The sequence below is a fragment of the Chiloscyllium punctatum genome, chromosome 9, assembly GCF_047496795.1.
Source record: "Chiloscyllium punctatum isolate Juve2018m chromosome 9, sChiPun1.3, whole genome shotgun sequence".
Classification (NCBI taxonomy): Eukaryota; Metazoa; Chordata; class Chondrichthyes; order Orectolobiformes; family Hemiscylliidae; genus Chiloscyllium; species Chiloscyllium punctatum.
In genome coordinates this window covers 9,559,391-9,578,655 of record NC_092747.1, presented here as the reverse complement: position 1 = coordinate 9,578,655, position 19,265 = coordinate 9,559,391, and the positions used below count along the sequence as shown (strand labels likewise).

Below are 19,265 nucleotides of genomic sequence, written 5' to 3'. Positions count from 1 at the left end.
GTAGGTTAGGTGCATTAGTGAGAGGAAGTTTGGAATAATAGGGTAGGGGAATGGGTCTGGGTGGGTTACTCTTTGGAGGGTCAGTGTGGACGTGTTGGGCCAAATGACCTGTTTTCACACTGTAGGGATTCAATGAAATTATGTGAAAGATGGAAACAATAGGTGGTGACCTGAAGATTTTATTCAGTTATATACTGGTGATCAGCTAGCTCAGTTGACTGGACAGCAATACAGAGAGTGACACCAACAGTGAGAATTCAATTCCACACCAGAGGTTATCATGAAGGACCCTCCCTGAGGCCTCCAGTTAAACCTCCAGCAGGTGTCAGAGGGATCAGCCTCTGGGATTTGGCAGCTATTAAAGGCAGTAAAGTCATCATAGCCCGACTGGAGAGGTAACTATGAGGCAAACATTACAACACACACAAAAAAAAAGACAGATTTCATGGGATCGACTCAAGAGGAGAGAAAGACAGCACCTCCAACAACATAGCCCACTGATTGCATTCAAGCAGTTGGAAAAAAGGTCTCCAATCCCCAAGACAAGCGCACTGCTGAGAAGGTCAAAAGATGCCGACTCAATCATTGGCCATGATCAGCTGAATGACCATTTGTACAGCCCACACTGAATGCCTGGAGCTCCCCCTAGTTTTCAGCCAATCACCACCTCATGTTCTCCCTCTCCTTATCTTCACTTGTACTCCATACTCTAAGACAGATGCCAAACCTTTTTGTCTGGGTGTTCAGCAGTGCCAGAGGGGCAACAGGATGAATGACAATTGCTAACTTTCACCACTGACCAGGAGATGGCTTGGAGCAGGGTCAGCAGCAGTTTCTCAACTCATTTTAAAAAAAAGAAAAAAGTTAGAATGAGACAACCACTTGAAGAAGGAGTGGCGCTCCAAAAGCTAGTGCTTCCAAATAAACTGGTTGGAAAATAACCTGGTGTTGTGTGGTGTGATTTGAGAGATAAAAGGAGACACTAATCTCTACAGATCTGTAAATGCCTTGCTCCCTCTGCTGGCAGCATATGTTAAGGCAACTAGGCAAAAGTGAGGACTGCAGATGCTGGAAAAGCACAACAGTTCAGGCAGCATCCGAAGAGCAGGAAAATCGATGTTTCGGGCAAAAGCCCTTCATCAGGAATAGAGGCAGGAAGCCTCCAGGATGGAAAGATATTTTTAAAAAAAGTTAAGGCAACTGACATCCTGCTTGAATGCAAAGTTGGAGAAACTCAGCAAGTCTGGCAGCATTTGGACAGAGTTAACATTGAACTCAAGAAGAGTTCAAATCCTTAAAACTTGAAATGCTCCTCTCTTTCTCCCTTCACAGATGCTGCCAGACTTGGGGACCTGAAGTAAAAACAGAATGCTGGAGAACTCCAACATTTGTAGCATTATGCTATTCTGCTTTCTTCAAACACAGGAGTTTTTCCAAAAACAAAAAAAACCTCAAAACCTTCAATGTTGTTGCTGCTCGTGAGGAAAAAGTGGTTATTGGTGTCCCTCTTGCAAATAACGCATTGCAGCCATGGTACAATTTTTAAAATAAAGTTCTTGACCGGATGAAGGGGTCACTGGTTGGACCAGAATTTCACTTCCCAGAATGCAGTTAAAGGGTCAATCACCTTGCTGTAAGGTCTGGAGTCACATGCAATGCAGTTTCCCTCCCTAGAGGACATTAGTGAACCAAATGAGCATTCCCCCCAACAATAGACAATGGTTTCATGGTTACCATTAGACTCTATTCCAGATCTTCTCCCCCCCAGTCAAATTCAAACTCCGTCATAGTGGGATTCAAACTTGCGTCCCCAGAATGTTAACTGGGTCTCCGAATTAAACAGTCCAATAAACAATATCACCAGGCCATTGCCTCCCCCTCGTCATTGGACAATAAATAAATACTTGTCCATTCCTAGTTACTCTCAAGGAAGTTCCTGAACGATTGCTGTCCATTTGATGTAGGTATACCCAGTACTATTATAGGGAGGGAGCTCTAGGATTTTGAGCCGGCGACACTAAAAAGGATATATTTCAGAGTCAGGACTGAGAGTGGCTCAGAGGGGAACTTACAGGGGGTTGTGTCCCCATGTATCGGCTGTTGTCCTCCTAGATGGAAGTGTGCATGAGTTAGGAAGGTGTGGTTCAAGAATTGCTGCTACTAAGAGTGAGTGGCCGTTTGGGTGTGTGGTACCAATCAAAACGGACTTCTGAGTCTTGGATGAAATGGAGATCCAAGTGCCATTCTTTAATATCATTTGGAGAGAAATCATTTCAAATGTTTATGTCAGAAAACCAGTTGAAAGATTAAGCTGCAGCAGGTTTTAACACTTGCTTTTGCAGTTATACGGTTACACATTGCAAATACACCCTTTCCAACCCAAATAAGAGTTTTAGTCTGTGTCTGTTTAGAGCTCAAACAATTACACTATGAATACCCAATCAAGACATTGTGGAAATTGAAACTCCTACTTTATATTTAGTTATTTTTTCTATCCCCCATGTGAAAGCACTTTGCATTTCATTGCAATGTCTGTGATTGGCAGAGTTTATCCCAATCCTCCAGTTATTTATCTCCAGTGTCAGTCTCCAGAGCAATGAGAGAGTGCGAGAGCAAAGAACCTTGCTGCAAACAAGTGACCATTTAACAGTGATAATCCCTTGGTAATAACATCAAAAGGTCACACAAGGCCAGGTTATAGTCCAACAGGTTTATTTAAAATCACAAGCTTTCAGAGCACTGCTCATTCGTCAGGTGAAGTGTCAGAGCGCTCCAAAAGCTTGTGATTTTAAATAAACCTGTTGGACTATAACCTGGCATTGTGTGACTTCTGACTTTGTCCACCCCAGTCCATTGGCATTCCCCCATTTTGATAATAATGAAACCTAACCAGAGACAGCAGCCTTTCCTGCTTTGTAACCAAAAATCTCCAACATATTTAATATCCTGTAATAATGTCTCGGACAGAAAGAGCCCAAAAGTCTTAAAGGAACTTTTCAAAGGGCCAACATAATGTGAACATGTCCATTTGAAGCAAACTAATGGACTATTACACCAGCAAATCAAAAAAATTTCATTATTATGTGAATCCATTCATAATATTTGCCTTTAAGTCTGGAAGACAGAATTCAGCCACTACATTAGGAACAATTTCTTATCCACAAATAACAGATTTTAGTCTCCAGTCCATTAACCACACGAGTGCCTCAATTCTGGCACATCATCTCTCTAAATAAACCAGCATTAACAGAAAGGACACAACACGCCCAGAAAGCACAAGATAATTCATCAAGACTTTTTTTTCTAAAAATCAAAGAACCTCCAATGAGTAGTAACTCAGAACCCTAGAATAATTAATTAAATTGGCTATTGTTATTCAGGTTGGAATAAGTGCCCCCACTTTGCACATTAAGAAAACCTGTTAGAATTGCCTTTGAGTCTGAGGCGTGGCACTGCAGCTCAGTGGTTAGCACTGCTGCCTCTCAGCGCCAGGGACCCAGGTTCAATTCCAGCCACAGGTGACTGTGTGGAGTTTGCACATTGTCCCAGTGTCTGTGTGGGTTTCCTCCGGGTGCTCAGACTTCCTCCCAGAATCCAAAGATGTGCAGGTTAGGTGGACTGGCTGTGCTAAGTTATCCATATTAGAGTCCAGGCTGGTGCTGGCTGGTGGGTTAGCTATGGGAAATGCAGTGGGTTAAGGGAGATGTGTTTTTGAAGGGTCGGTGTAGACTCAATGGGTTGAATGGCATGCTTCCACACTAAAGAACGCCAATGATTTTTAACAGAAAGTTAAAAGGCCTCTCAGCCTATCATTTCTGTACTGGTCATCAAACCATTTCCCAATCACACTTTCCAGCGTGTTGACCATTGCCTTGTAGATATTTTCTAACCATCTTGTTCAGAGATGTTGTTATCACACGTCTGAACTTCTTTAATTCATTTGTTCACAAGATTTGGACATCACTGGCTGGGTCAGCTTTATTGCCCATCCTTAATTGCCTGGAGAGCATTTAAGACTCAACCCCATTGCTTTGGGTCTGGAGTCACCTGTAGGTCAGACCAGGTGAGTACGACAGATTTCCTTCCTTAAATGGACTTTATTAAAACAGATTTTTTTGTGTGTCTGACATTGGACAGTGGTTTCATGGTCAGATTCTCAATCTGATGTTTTTATTAAATTAAAATTCCACCATTGGTCGTGGTGGGATTCAAACCCAGATCCCAAGAACATTATCTGCCAAATAAATTGAGGCCATCGCCTCCCATGAACCAAAACATGGGCCTCCTGACTCAGAGGTAGGGACATTAGCACTGCCCCATGACAGCCCATGTACCCAGAACCTTCTGTACTATGGCATCTCAAGTGTCCATTTAAATATTTCTGTAACATCTGAAGGGTTCTTGCCTCTACCACCCCTTTAGAGGATGTATCCCAGCTACCCACCACTCTACATGAAATCTTTTTCCCACAGCCTCCTCCAAACCTCCCGATTCTGACCTTAAAACACTGACTCCACCATTGGCTCCTCAAGGGGGGGGGGGGGGGGGGGGGGGGGGGCGGGGGGGGGAAGAGAAGGAAAGAGTTTCTCCCATCTAACCCCCTTGCACACCCATATACTGTGATTCACTTTCCTTTTAAAAAGCAAGCCGAAGGAATGCATGGTTTCAGAGAAAAATGGCAGCAGCAAAAATAGGTCATTCGGCCTTTCAAGCTAATACTCTTCTCTGGTCAGTTAGATTGTAGCTGATCTTCATCTTAATAGTGTCCAACAATCTTCATTTCAATCCAATCAATTTCAAAGGGTGGAAATTTACAGTTGACCCTGCCCCCGTGTTGGGTTTTGAGAGACAGAGGAATTTTGAGATACTATCCTTTCTTAGAGAGAAAGGTTTTCCAATATTGGCTGCGAAATCGGACTGCAGATAATCTCACCTGTTGTAGAATCACCATCGTTCCACCTTAAATCCCAACACCATCCATCCACCATGTGGGAGCCTGCTGAAGGAGAAAAAAAGAGAAAGAAGATTAATATGACATAGGAAATGTAGAAATAAAACAGGAGGCCATTCAGCCCACAGACCTTACTTTGACATTTAGTGAATCATGGCTGATCCATAAACCAATTTCCAATGCCTACTTTTCCTAATATTCCATTTACTAACAAAATTCTAATGCCAGAGATGGATAGATTTTACCAACTGGGCTATTACCAAAAAAGATATGTTATACTGGAAATTATTTTGCACTCATCAGCACAAATGCAAGAATGCCAAATTACAATTTCTACTACAGCACAAGACAATATGCCGATTGGTCAGCAAGACAACGCGGATTGGCCAATATCCTGTCCTGGGGGGGGGGGGGGGGGGGGGGGAAAGAGGTGGTGGTGTTAGCTCCTGAAGTTCCCAGGCAATTCAAAACATGCGAGGCTTGAACACACTTTGTTTGCAGAGGATACCCCCCTGCTTATGAATAGATGTCACTAGCTGGCCAACATTGCCTGCCCCTAGGTGCCCTTGAACAGAATGGTTTGCTAGGCCATTTCAGAGGGCAGTTGAAAGTCAACTACATGGTCATATGTCTGGCATCACATGTAGGTCAGACCAGGTGAGGATTATGGAATCAGAACCCCTACAGCGTGGAAGCAGGCCATTCAGCCTATTAAGTCCACACCAACCCTCCAAAGAACATCCCACCCACTCAACCTATCCCTGCAACCTTGCATTTCCCATGGCTAATCAACGTAACCCACACATCTTTGGACTACAGGAGGAAACCCACACACAGGTACAGTCACCAGAGGCAGGAATTGAAGCCTGGTCCCTGGCTTTGAGAGGCAACAGTGCTAACCCCTGAGGCACTATGCCACCCCAAAGCACAGTGCAAGAACGGCACGAGATGGAGACCGTGCGTTCTCCAATAAGTAGTCAGGCTGTAATTTTCATATTTCTGCAGAGGGCAAATATGGGCACAAAGAAGAAAAAAAAAAGGGTTTTATTTATGCCAACATTTGTAGATCATTGATTTAAGTCCTTCTCCAGGATGTAAGCAGGAAAGCTAGGGGACATGCAAGGGGCAGTCGGGGTGGGGGGGGGTGGGGGGGGAGGTGGGGGTGGTGGAGGGGTGGGAGAAGAAAGGGGAGAGAGTACTGTGTGTGTAATTCAACTTCCACATTCCCTACAAACACCTACTCCAAAAAAAAAGTAGCTCACTGAAACTCCAAAGCACTTTACAACATTGGGGTATTATTTAACGCAGGCTTTTTATATAAAAAAAGAAGAAAATCTGCATACAGTAAACAGACCATGTACCAACTCCACAGGATCTCTTGCTAAAATAAAACAATCAGGAGATTCAGTTTCACCAGGAATCTGCACATAAATCAGTTGGAATGAGAGGAGATGCCCAAACAGTGGCTGGAATCATGAGCGGAATATCAAATGGAACTCCTCTAGTCCCGGACAGCATTCTCAAAGCCATTTAAATGAAGACTGACATAATCCATGGTGATGGTACTTCAAATGTCAAGTATGGGCTGGTTTACTTGGGCAGACAGTTTCAATTGGGCCCTGGTACAAATTATCCAGAAAATGCGAGTAACAAAGCCCTGCTCAAGGGACAAACTCATTAACGCAAATTTACTAGGGAGAGAGACTGAATAGGATAGTACAGGTCTTGCTGGGAGACAAACTGGTCCCTTTTCAGACTCCACATCCTGCCTGACAATGACAAGAGTTGTTAATACAAAGGTCGTGACAAAATAAAATCAGGATGTTCAGTTCACCCACTTGCTATGAATCACCTTCCAATCGCTTTTCTCTCCCTCCACTTCAGTGGAGCCGTGATCTACGTTAAACTATTTATACAAAAAGCTTCTACCTTCGGCCCCTTCCAAAAGGGGCTCAGTAAATGGGCGGGGGGGGGGGGGAAGTGTTATTTACCTCAATCTTGCTTTTGTACTGCCCAGGAAATGCATCCAACACCAGTCGCAGCTTTCCAATGGCTGAGAACAGACTGCAGTCACCAAGGGCGAGAGGGGAAAGATTTAAAAGGGACTTAAGGGGCAACTTTTTCCATACAAGAGGGTGGTACGTGTATGGAATGAGCTGCCAGAGGAAATGGTGGGGGCTGGTACAATTACAACATTTAAAAGGCATGATGTGAAAGTGCTGGTGTTTGGACTGGGGTGGACAAAGTTAAAAAGGCAAACAACTCCAGGTTACAGTTCAACAGGTTTATTTGGAAGTGAAAGCTTTTGGAGTGCTGCTCTGAAAGCTTGTACTTCCAAATCAACCTGTTAGACTACAGCTTGGTGTTGTGTAGCTTTTAAAAGGCACCTGGATGGGTATATGAATAGGAAGGGTTTAAGAGGGATTTGGGCCATGCGCTGGCAAATGGGACTAGGTTAGGTTGGGATATTTGGTTGGATGGATGAGTTAGACCAAAGGGTCTGTGTCCATGCTGTACATCTGACATCTTCCAAACCCACAACTACTACCACAGCTAGGAGGACAAGGGCATCAGGTACATGGAGGGGTGCTGGCATCCCCAAGCCACTCATTCATCACACTGACCCAGAAATATATCACCATTCCTTCACTGTTATGGGGTCAAAATCCTGGAAGTTCCGCTCCAAGGACTTTGTGGGCATACTCACAAAAACATGGACTGCAGTGATTCAAGGTGGGAGTAATTATGGGGGAGTAACAAATTCTGGCCTAACCTGCAACAATCATATGTTAAAAAAAGGTAAAAATTATAAACTCCAGATTCTGATTAAGGTTTCTGCCCAAATATTGTTTCCCTCTCCTTGTAGATGTGGCCCCATATAAAATCGGGGCTTCTAGCATTTTCTGTGTGGCCTGAAGAACAGGATCTCAAACAAAAACAAACTGGTTTGGAAGTTTGGGGGTGGGAGTGATGGCTGTCTCAGGAGCCTCAAATTCTAACAGGACTAGACAAGGGAGCTCAGGAACAAATATTCACGGTCAACAGATACGGGATAGGCCACTTTAGGACTGAGATGAGGAGAAATTTCTTCGCATCAAGGATGGCGAGCCGGTGTAATTCTCTGCCCCTGAAAGTGGTCAGGGCCAAATGCTGAATGACTTCAAGGGGGAGTTGGAAGTCGGTTCTTTAGGGCAAAAAGGGATCAAAAGGAAGAATGCAGGATTGTAGCCCCAATGAGTGATGGAGCACCCCCAGCCCTTCAAGCCTGCGTGTAGGGGGAGAAGGAGCTAAAGGGCTGAAGAGGTCAAAGAGGTCTGGCCCTTCCATTCCTGAGGAAGGTTTATCCTCAAAACATCAACTTCACCTCTGATGCTGCCTGGCTTGCTGCGTTTCAGATTAGATTAGATTCTCTACAGTGCAGAAACAGGCCCTTCAGCCCAACCAGTCCACACCAACCCTCCAAACAATAACCCACCCAGACTTATTTCCCCTCTGACTTGCACCTAACACTATGGGCAATTTAGCATGGCCAATTCACCCGATCTGCACATCTTTGGACTGTGGGAGGAAACTAGAGCACCTGGGAGGAAACCCACACAGACACCTGCTCCTTGTTTACTTTGAATTCCAAAATCAGCAGTTTTTGTTGTAAATCGCTGCCAAAATTGCAAGTTTACTTTTCTCCACATTATACTGCCAAACAAGACAAGGGATTCCTCTACAAACAGCAGGGCATTAGGAAGTTCAGAGGAATTGGAGTGTTTGTCTACAGGTCCCAGAAGATGGCAGCATCAGTTGTTAAGATTAGTGAAGGGGTGGATGGGACACTTGCCTTTATAAATCTATGGCTCAACCAATAAGAGCAGGGGAGGTTATGTTGGATCTGCATTGAGAGATCAGTCAGAACGTTGCCTGGCGTGGACCATGTCAGTTACAGTGAGACACTGGACACACTCGGGTGGTTTTCACTGAAAGGTGGTGGGTTGGGGTGCGGTGCAGTCTGATACAGGAGTGCAAGAGGAGGAGCTGCACAGACAGGCTGATAGAAAGCAGCTGAATTGTTGGTTGAAAGGTTTAAAATCAAGAGGGCACTCTTTTTTAAAGTGGAAAGCAGAAGGTTGAGGGGATTCAAGGAAAGGTTTTCTCACCCAGAGTGTGGCGAGGATCTGAAATGCATCACCTGGGAGAGCAGTGGAGGTAGGATATTTCACAATATTTAAAACAAAAAAAAGTTGCCAGAGGGAGTGGTGGAGGCTGGTACAATTGCAACATTTAAAAGGCATCTGGTTGGGTATATGAATAGGAAGGGTTTGGACCAGGTGAGACTAGATTGGGTTGGGATATCTGATCAGCATGGAAGAGTTGGACCGAAGGGTCTGTTTCCATGCTGTACATCTCTAGGTACTTGGAAGAGCACTTGAAATGTATCACATTCAAGGCCATGGGCCTAGTGCAGGAAAGAGAGAGGAGTAGTGTTGGTAGTGGTGTAGACTCAATGGGTTGAATGGCCTCTTCTCTGTGCCATATGATTCTATGAAACAAACCAGAATGGCACAGAAAGGCCTAGAGCACATGGACGGACTTTGTTGTCAACTGCCAAAGTTACAGCCAGCCAGTCAGGGAAGGAGCAGGATATATATTTTCTAAAAAAAAAGTCACTAGGAGAAAAAAAAAATAGGTTAGAGAATGGGGTGGGCTGGAAGCACAGAAGGAAGGGGTCAATGGGAGGAAAACAAAATTGGCAGCATTAAAAAAGGTCAGTTAAAAATAGGGTCTGACAGGATACCCATTAAGGAAAAAAGGTGAGAATGGTTTTGGTTAATGACATTGCTATATGTACTGAGATACAGTGAAAAGTATTGTTTTGCATGTTAACAAGACAAATCATACCTTACAAGTACATCAGGGTAATGGAACAGAATGCAGAATATATAGTGTTACAGCCACAGATAAGGTGCAGATAAAGAACAACTCCAACATACGAGTGGTTCACTCAAGTCTGATAACAGTGGGGAAGAAGCTGTCCTTGAATCGGTTAGTATGCGTTTTCAAACTTTTGTATCTTCTGCCTGATGGAAGAGATATAACTGTCAGAAGGGACAGAGACACAGAAAAGAGAGAGATAGATCCCATATATTGGATTGGTAGAGTACCGGCTGACATTGATATAAAAACAGATTGGCAAAAGGTCAGTCAGTAACACAAGAAAGAACCTTCCGCTCTCCTGGCAAAGTGAAGTGGTGAGGGTCACAAATGCACTGCCTAACAGGCAGATGAAACAGAAGCTTTCTGAAAAAGGGAAAGTGATAATACCTTACAAGAATAATCTGCAGGCCTTTGGGAATCAGCATGGGGGAGTGGGACAAGTCAAGTTGCTCTTACAAAGAGCCAGCAGAGAAACCAAATGGCCTCTTGTACCAATCTATAATCTATTACAGTCACTGAATCCCCCACTGTCAACATCCTTGGGATTACCATTGACCAGAAACTCAACTCGCCACCTAAAACACAAGAGCAGATCAGAGACTCTGGATACTGCAGCAAGTAACTCACCTCCTGACACCCCAAAGCCTGTCCATCATCTACAAGGCACAAGTCAGGAGTGTGATGGAATACTCCCCACTTGCCTGGATGGCTGCAACTCCAACAACACTCAAGCAGCTTGACACCATCCAGGACAAAGCAGCCTGCTTGACTGGCACCACAACCACAAACATCCATTCCCTTCACCACCGCAGTGTGTACTATCCACAAAATGCACTGCAGAATTCACCAAAAGATAGTCAGACAGCACCTTCCAAATCCACGAACACTTCCATCTAGAAGGACAAGGGTAGCAGGTACTTGGAAACACCACCACCTGCAAGTTCCCCTCCAAGCCACTCACCACCCGGACTTGGAAATATACTGCCGTTCCTTCACAGTCGTTGGGTCAAATCCCGGAATTCTCTGGGTCAACCCAGAGCAAGTGGACCACAGAGGTTCAAGGCGGCAGCTCACCACCACCTTTCCAAAGGGCAACTAGGGATGGGCAATAAATGCTGGCCCATCCAGTGACTGCCAAGTCCCATAAATGAATAAAAAAAATTCCAAGCACAAGCAGCTTCAGTTCAGTGTGTGCTTAAGACTATTAAATATCACAGCCAGTCAAAATATTAGGCCACCCATATTTTTCTTTATAAGTGCAGGTAAGGGTTGAGCAAAATATGGACATTTATTTTGGATGTTATGCTTTTGTAATTCGTTACAAACTACTGCACTTTACAACACAATGAATAAACAGGCCGACAGCAGATAATAATTCTCGATAGCGTTTACTGCCTGCTTTAAAATTTACTAAACAACGAGTCACATTTCTTCCACAGATCAACATATTCAAGATTGCCTGTTTTAGTAAAAGAAAATTTAAATCACACAGATGGCCTGAAGATCACAAAGTGGGATTCTCAACTGAACTGGCATCTTGTCTTTACAGAGGAGAAGGGTAAAGAAACTAGAAAGAGTGTAATCACATTGAATTACACCTCTAGTTCACATCCAGCTGAGGAAAACCAGTGTCTGACTCTCCACAAGAACCCCACCTCCTCCTCTTCCCCCACCCCCCCCAACATCAAGTCCCCACAGCTGTTTGAAGCGCCAATATGCGTGCCCTCCCTTTCCAGTGCCCCCACATGTTGCTGCAGGCCATGCTACATTTTCATAGAATCCTTACAGGGCAGAGAGGCCATTCATCCCATCGAGTCTGCACTGACCTTCGGAAGAGCATCCTACCCCCAGATCCCACCAACGTAATGTTGCATTTCCCATGGCCAATCCACCCTAACCTGCACATCTATGGACTGTGGGAGGAAACCAGAGTACCCGGTGGAAGCCCACACAGATACAGGGAGAACATACAAAACTCCACACAGACAGTTGTTCAAGAATAGAATTGAACCGAAGTCCCTGGTGCTGTGAGGCAGCAATGCTAACCACTGAGGTGCCCTAAAGATTCATAAATGTTCTCAAGCTATCCTTCTCCATGTATTCGCAGCACACTGTCAGATGTTCATTGGTGCTACTGGCATTTATTACCCTTCCCTAAATGCCCTTCAAGGGCATTGCAATGGGCCACTTTCTTGAAATGCAGGAGAGGGAAGAGAAGCCAAGGATTCAGTGTCACTCATTGCCTTCACCCTCCATTCCTGACATTTTCCAAATTAAAAATCATTGGCTAAAATTGTTCAGTTTGTCTGAGCAGTGGCTACAAGAGCAGGTCAGAGGCCAGGAACCCTGCAGTGAGTAACTCACCTCCTGACTCCTCAAAGCTTGTCCACCATCTACATGGCACAAGCCAGGAGTGTGATGGAACATTCTCCACTTGCCTGGATGAGCAAAGCTCCAACACCACTTAAGAAGCACAGCATAACGGAGGACAAAGCAGCCCACTTGATTAGCATCACATCCACAAGCATTCACTCCATGCACCGACATAGAGTACACATTGCTGTTACTATCTATAAGATGCTCTGCAGAAATTCACCAATGCTCCTGCAACAGCACCTTCCAAATGCATGACCACTTCCATCTGGAAAGACAAGGGCAGCAGATACATGGGAACACCAACCCCTGCAAGCTGCTCACCACCCTGACTTGAAAATAGATCGCCGTTCCTTCAGTGTCACTGGGTCAAAATCCTGAAATTCTCTCTCTCATGGTATTGTGGGTTAGCCCACTGCACAGACTGCAGCTGTTTACGAAGGCAGATCACCAACTTAAGGACAGACAATAAATGCTGGTCCAACCCATAGCCCAAGAATCAATAAAAAAAGCCCTCAAACCCAGGAATTGAAACAGTTAAATTAAACCTATAGATCAAATAGAGAGTCAAAATCTGATGTTTAAGCGCTGTAAGGAGATTCAAAAAAATATATAGATAGGATCATGTTGTTAATGCACTTTCAAAAAAAAAAGGTTGTAAATAGCTTAGTTTATCTTATTTTCTTTTGCTTAATACACTTGTTTTATTGTTAAAAACAGATCTGCAGAATAGTGTTGTTTCAGTGAGAGACCTCAACTTTTTAAAAAAAAATAAATCAACATGATCTATCAAGCCAGATTCTAAATCTGGGGCCTGACTTGTCTTGTAATAAAAAAGGTAAAAAACAACGACTGCAGATGCTGGAAACCAGATTCTGGATTAGTGGTGCTGGAAGAGCACAGCAGTTCAGGCAGCATCCAGGAACAGCGAAATCGACATTTCGGGCAAAAGCCCTTCATCAGGAATAATATTGTCTTGTAATAATATTAGACAGGATCATAACACTATCCTAACTTAGATCAGAAAGCATGCCATTCAATGAATTCTGTAAAATTAAAAAAAAAGTCATGGTATTCATTAATTATTTAATACTCATGGCAAAGTCTGCTTTTTACAGGTTAGAAATGCAAATAACTGATCCTTTGATTAATTGGATATGTTTAAATTGCTTCCCTTTAGGCAGAGGCTATTATTTTTTCAGCTATAGATTCTCTGTCTGACAAGACAGTTTATAATTGCACTTTTGACCTTTTTAAACTTCAGTCAGTTCATTTTCCAGTCTAGTGTTTAATCGACAGGAAAATAACTGTCTGCTACCTTAGTCCTGGGCTCAATCTCACATCAGCCCAACAGGTTTTGCAGTCATCACGCCACTCCTTAAAGATCACAATGTTGTAAAAAAAAACACAAGGCTGGCAGGCAATGCTGCCCATCGCAGTTACAATCCCTCCAACTGTGGGCGGCATGGTGGCACAGTGGTTAGCACTGCTGCCTCACAGCGCCAGAGACCCAGGTTCAATTCCCGCCTCAGGCGATTCTCTGTGTAGAGTTTGCACATTCTCCCTGTGTCTGCGTGGGTTTCCTGCGGGTATTAGGTAAGGGGTAGATGTAGGGGTATGGGTGGGTTGCGCTTCGGCGGGGCGGTGTGGACTTGTTGGGCCGAAGGGCCTGTTTCCACACTAAGTAATCTAATCTAATCTAAACCCAATTCATTCAATCTCTTCATTATTAAAAAGGATAAGGGTTTATGCCACTAGTGCACTTCTTGAAAGTTGTGTAAGGTCAGGCAAAAATCATGTAAACTTGTTCAAGCAGCATCTGAAAAGAAATGGCTGGAGAAAATTTGAAGATACTGAAAAAAAAATACAAATATGACATGTTCATGTCCTACTTCTGCTCAGAAGCTACAAATTCACACTGCATCATTCACAAACATGAATGACAGGACAGAGATCAAAAAAGAATAAAAGCCCACGGTGTTAGAAGTAAGCTACTAGCAAAAGATAGAGAATTGACTGACTGGCAGAAGGCAGTGCTTGGGGATAAAGGGGTCTTTTTCTGGATGGCAGCCAGTAACTACTGGAGTTCTACAGGAGTCAGTATTGGGACCACAACTATTCATATCTCCAATCTGGAAGAAAGGATCGGAGGACATTATTGCTGAGTTTGCAGATGACAAAAATAGAAGGAAGGAGAGGTAGTGTGAAGGAAATGTGGAGGGCTGTAGAAGGACTTGGCCAGGCTAGGAGAGTGGGCAAAGAAGCAGCAGATAGAATACAATGCAGGAAAAGTATGAGGTTGTGCATTTGATCACGAGAACAGAGGTGTAGATTATTTCAAGATGGGGAAAGGCTTCAGAAATCTGATTATAGGGGCTTGGGAGTCCCAATTCAAGACTCTGAAGGTTCACATTTAGGTCTTTTTGCAGCAGAGAGCGGCGGGAGCTGGGCAGAAGTGAAGTCGGAGCGCAGAGCCGGTCAGGAAGGTAAGTGATTGTTATTCAAGTGGAGAAGGAACCAGAGACACTACATGTGTGGCGTCTCCCACCCTCCCTCCTCCTCTAACTTAAAAAAAAAGGTAAACTACTTGGTGTTCTTGTTTTGGAGACTAAGTGTAGAGTAATGGCAGTGCAGGCAGTGGAATGTTCCTCCTGCAGGATGTTTGAGGTAGGGGTGACCACCGATGCTCCTGCCGACTTCATCTGCAGGAAGTGCAGCCAGCTCCAGCTCCTCACAGACCGCATTAGGGAACTGGAGCTGGAGTTGGATGAATTGAGGATTATTCAAGGCGCTGAGAGGGTGATAGATGGAAGCTACAGGGACATAGTTACGCCAGAGAACAGAGGTAGCTGGGTAACAGTTAGAGGTGGGAAGGGGAGGAAGCAGGCAGAGCAGGGATCCCCTGTGGGGAACTGTGGGGGGGGGGGGGGTGGGGGGGGGGGGGGGGGGGGAAGAGAAAAGAGAAGAGGAGGACAGCCTAGCAGGGGTAAGCTGCAGTGACCGGGTCTCTGGCACAAGGTCTGGCTCTGAGGCCCAGAGGGAAGGAGGTGGAGAGCGCTAGTTATAGGAGACTCTATAGTTAGAGGGACAGACAGGTGGTTCTGTGGACATGGGCGAGACGCTTGGATGGTTTGTTGCCTCCCAGGTGCCAGGGTCTGAGACGTCCCGGACCAGTGTCTTCAGAATCCTTAAGGGGGAGGGTGTGCAGCCAGAGGTCGTGGTGCACATTGGCACCAATGACATAGGTAAGAAAAGGGGTGTGGAGGTCATTCATGAGCTCGGAGTTAGGCTAGAAGCTAAAAGCTAGGACGGACAGAGTCATCATCTCTGGGTTGTTGCCGGTGCCACGTGACAGCGAGGCAAGGAATAGGGAGAGAGTGCAGTTGAACACTTGGCTGCAAGGATGGTGTAGGAGGGAGGGCTTCAGGTATTTGGACAATTGGACTGCATTCTGGGGAAGGTGGGACCTGTACAAGCAGGACAGGTTGCACCTGAACCAGAAGGGCACCAATATCCTGGGAAGTAGGTTTGCTAGCACTCTTCGGGCGGATTTAAACAAATTTGGCAGGGGGATGGGATCCGGACTTGTAATCCAGCAAGTAGGCTAGCTGTTTTTCAGGATGTCTAAGAATGTAGGGAGGCTGTGGAGAAGGTAGCACTGACAGGGAATACTTGCGGACACAGAGATGGGTTCAAGTGTGTATACTTCAACGTAAGGAGTATCAGAAATAAGGTGGGTGAACTTAAGGCATGGATCAGTACCAGGGACTACGATGTTGTGGCCATCACGGAAACGTGGATAGAGGAGGGACAGGAATGGTTGTTGGAGATTCCTGGTTACAGATGTTTCAGTAAGATTAGGGAGGGTGGTAAAAAAGGAGGGGGGGTGGCATTGCTAATTAGAAATGGTATAATGGCTGCAGAAAGACAGTTCGAAGGGGATCTGCCTCTGGAGGTAGTATGGGCTGAAGTCAGAAATAGGAAAGGAGCAGTCACCTTGTTGGGTGTTTACTATAGGCCCCCCAATAGCAGCAGAGATGTGGAGAAACAGATTGGGAAACAGATTTTGGAAAGGTGCAGAAGCCACAGGGTAGTAGTCATGGGTGATTTCAACTTCCCAAATATTGATTGGAAGCTCCTTAGATCAAGTAGATTGGACAGGGCGGTGTTCGTGCAGTGTGTCCAGGAAGCTTTTCTAACTCAGTATGTAGATTGTCCGACCAGAGGGGAGGCCATATTGGATTTTGTACTCTGTAACGAACCAGGACAAGTGATGGGCTGGTTAGTGGGTGAACATTTTGGTGATGGTGACCACAATTCTGTGACTTTCACCTTGGTTATGGAGAGAGATAGGTGCATGCAACAGGGTAGGTTTTACAATTGGGGGAAGGGTAAATACGATGCTGTAAGACAGGATCTGAGGAGCATAGGCTGTCAGGGAAGGATGTCATTGAAATGTGGAACTTTATCAAGGAACAGATACGACATGTCCTTGATATGTATGTACCTGTCAGGCAGGAAAGAGATGGTCGTGTGAGGGAACCTTGGTTGATGAGGGAGGTTGAATGTCTTGTAAAGAGGAAGAAGGAGGCCTACATAAGGTTGAGGAAACAAGGTTCAGACAGAGCGTTGGAGGGAAACAGGATAGCCAGGAGGGAGCTGAAGAAAGGGATTAGGAGAGCTAAGAGAGGGCATGAAAAATCTTTGGATCAAGGATAACCCCAAGGCCTTTTACGCATATGTGAGAAACACGAGAATGACGAGAACGAGGGTAGGTCCGATCAAGGACAGTAGTGGGGGACTGCGTATAGAGTCAGAAGAGATAGGAGAGGTCTTGAATGAGTACTTTTCTACAGTATTTACAAATGAGAGGGACCGTATGGTTGAAGAGGAAAGTGTGAAACAGACTGGTAAGCTAGGAGATACTTGTTAGGAAGAAAGAGGTGTTGGGCATTTTGAACAACTGGAGGATAGACAAGTCCCCCCGGGCCGGACGGGATATATCCTAGGATTATGTGGGAAGCAAGAGAGGAAATTGCAGAACTGTTGGCAATGATCTTTTTGTCTTTACGGTCAATGGGGGTGGTACCAGGGGGACTGGAGAGTGGCGAATGTTGTGCCCCTGTTCAAAAAAGGGAATAGGGATAACCCCGGGAATTACAGGCCAGTTAGTCTTACTTCTGTGGTAGGCAAAGTAATGGAAAGGGTACTGAGGGATAGGATTTATGAGTATCTGGAAAGACACTGCTTGATTAGGGACAGCCAGCACAGATTTGAGAGGGGTAGGTCTTGCCTTACAAGTCTTATTGAATTCTTTGAGGAGGTGACCAAGCACGTGGATAAGGGTAGAGCAGTGGATGTAGTGTACATGGATTTTAGTAAGGCATTTGATAAGGTTCCTCATGGTAGGATTATGCGGAAAGTCAGGAGGCATAGGATAGTGGGAAGTTTGGCCAGTTGGATAGAGAACTGGCTAACCAGTCGAAGTCAGAGAGTGGTGGTAGATGGTAAATATTCAACCTGGAGCCCAGTTACAAGTGGAGTTCCGCAGGGATCAGTTCTGGGTCCTCTGCTGTTTGTAATTTTTATTAATGACTTGGATGAGGGAGTCGAAGGGTGGGTCAGTAAATTTGCAGACGATACAAAGATTGGTGGAGTTGTGAATAGTGAGGAGGGCTGTTGTCGGCTGCAAAGAGACTTCGATATGATGCAGAGCTGGGCTAAGGAGTGGCAGATGGAGTTCAACCCTATCAAGTGTGAGGTCGTCCATTTTGGAAGGACAAATAAGAATGCGGAATACAGGGTTAACGGTAGGGTTCTTAGTAAGGTGGAGGATCAGAGGGATCTTGGGGTCTATGTTTATAGATCTTTGAAAGTTGCCACTCAGGTGGATAGAGCTTGTAAGAAGGCCTATGGTGAATTAGCGTTCATTGGCAGAGGGATTGAATTCAAGAGTCATGAGGTGATGTTGATGGTACAGGACCTTGGTTAGGCCACATTTGGAGTGCTGTGTACAGTTCTGGTTGCCTCACTTTTAGGAAAGATGTGGAAGCTTTGGAGAGGGTGCAGAGGAGATTTACCAGGATGTTGCCTGGAATGGAGAATAGGTCATACAAGGATAGGTTGAGAGTGCTAGGCCTTTTCTCATTGGAACAGAGAAGGGTGAGGGGTGACTTGATAGAGGTTTAAAGATGATCAGGGGAATAGATAGAGTAGACAGAGACTTTTTCCCTGGGTATAACAGAGTGTTACAAGGGGACATAAATTTAAGGTGAAGGGTGGAAGGTAGGGGGGATGTCAGGGGTAGGTTCTTTACCCAGAGAGTGGTGGGGGCATGGAATGCATTGCCTGTGGGAGTGGCAGAGTCAGAATCATTGGTGACCTTGAAGCAGCAATTGGATAGGTACTTAAGCTGGGACAAAATGTTCGGCCCAACATCGTGGGCCGAAGTGCCTGTTCTGTGCTGTATTGTTCTATGTTCTAGGTTCAGTTCAGTTAGGAAGGCAAATGCAATGTTGGCATTTCAAGAGAAATCTTCGAGGAGAAAGTGAGGACTGCAGATGCTGGAGATCAGAGCTGAAAATGTGTTGCTGGAAAAGCGCAGGTCAGGCAACATCCAAGGAGCAGGAGAATCGACGTTTCACGCATGATCCTGAAGAAGGGCTCCCTGAAGAAGAGCTCATGCCCGAAACGTCGATTCTCCTGCTCCTTGGATGCTGCCTGACCTGCTGCGCTTTTCCAGCACCACGTTTTCATTTCAAGAGAAATGGAACACAAGGGCAGAGAAATGCTGCTGGAGCTGCATAAGGCTCTGGTCAAACTTCATTTGGAATATGGAGCGCAGTTTTGGGCCCCAAGAATGTGCTGGCCTTGGAAGGGATCCAGAGGATGCTCACAAGAATGATCTTGGGGATGAAGTGTTTATCATGAGGAGTGGTTGAGGATTCTAAGTCTGTATTCAGTCGAGTTTAGAAGGATGGGAAATCGGAATGTAACTCACAAAATACAGAGAGAG

At 45.1% G+C, this 19,265-nt stretch overlaps 1 protein-coding gene across 1 annotated transcript in view; it reads right to left on the bottom strand.

Moving 5' to 3' along the window:
- Positions 1-19,265, bottom strand: part of myo7aa (myosin VIIAa) — a 268,705-nt gene that overhangs the window by 212,431 nt on the left and 37,009 nt on the right. The window contains exon 2 of the mRNA XM_072576845.1: positions 4,934-4,999. Within this exon, the coding sequence (XP_072432946.1) occupies positions 4,934-4,951 (18 nt within the window). The 5' untranslated portion in view covers positions 4,952-4,999. The remainder of the gene's footprint in view (positions 1-4,933; positions 5,000-19,265) is intronic.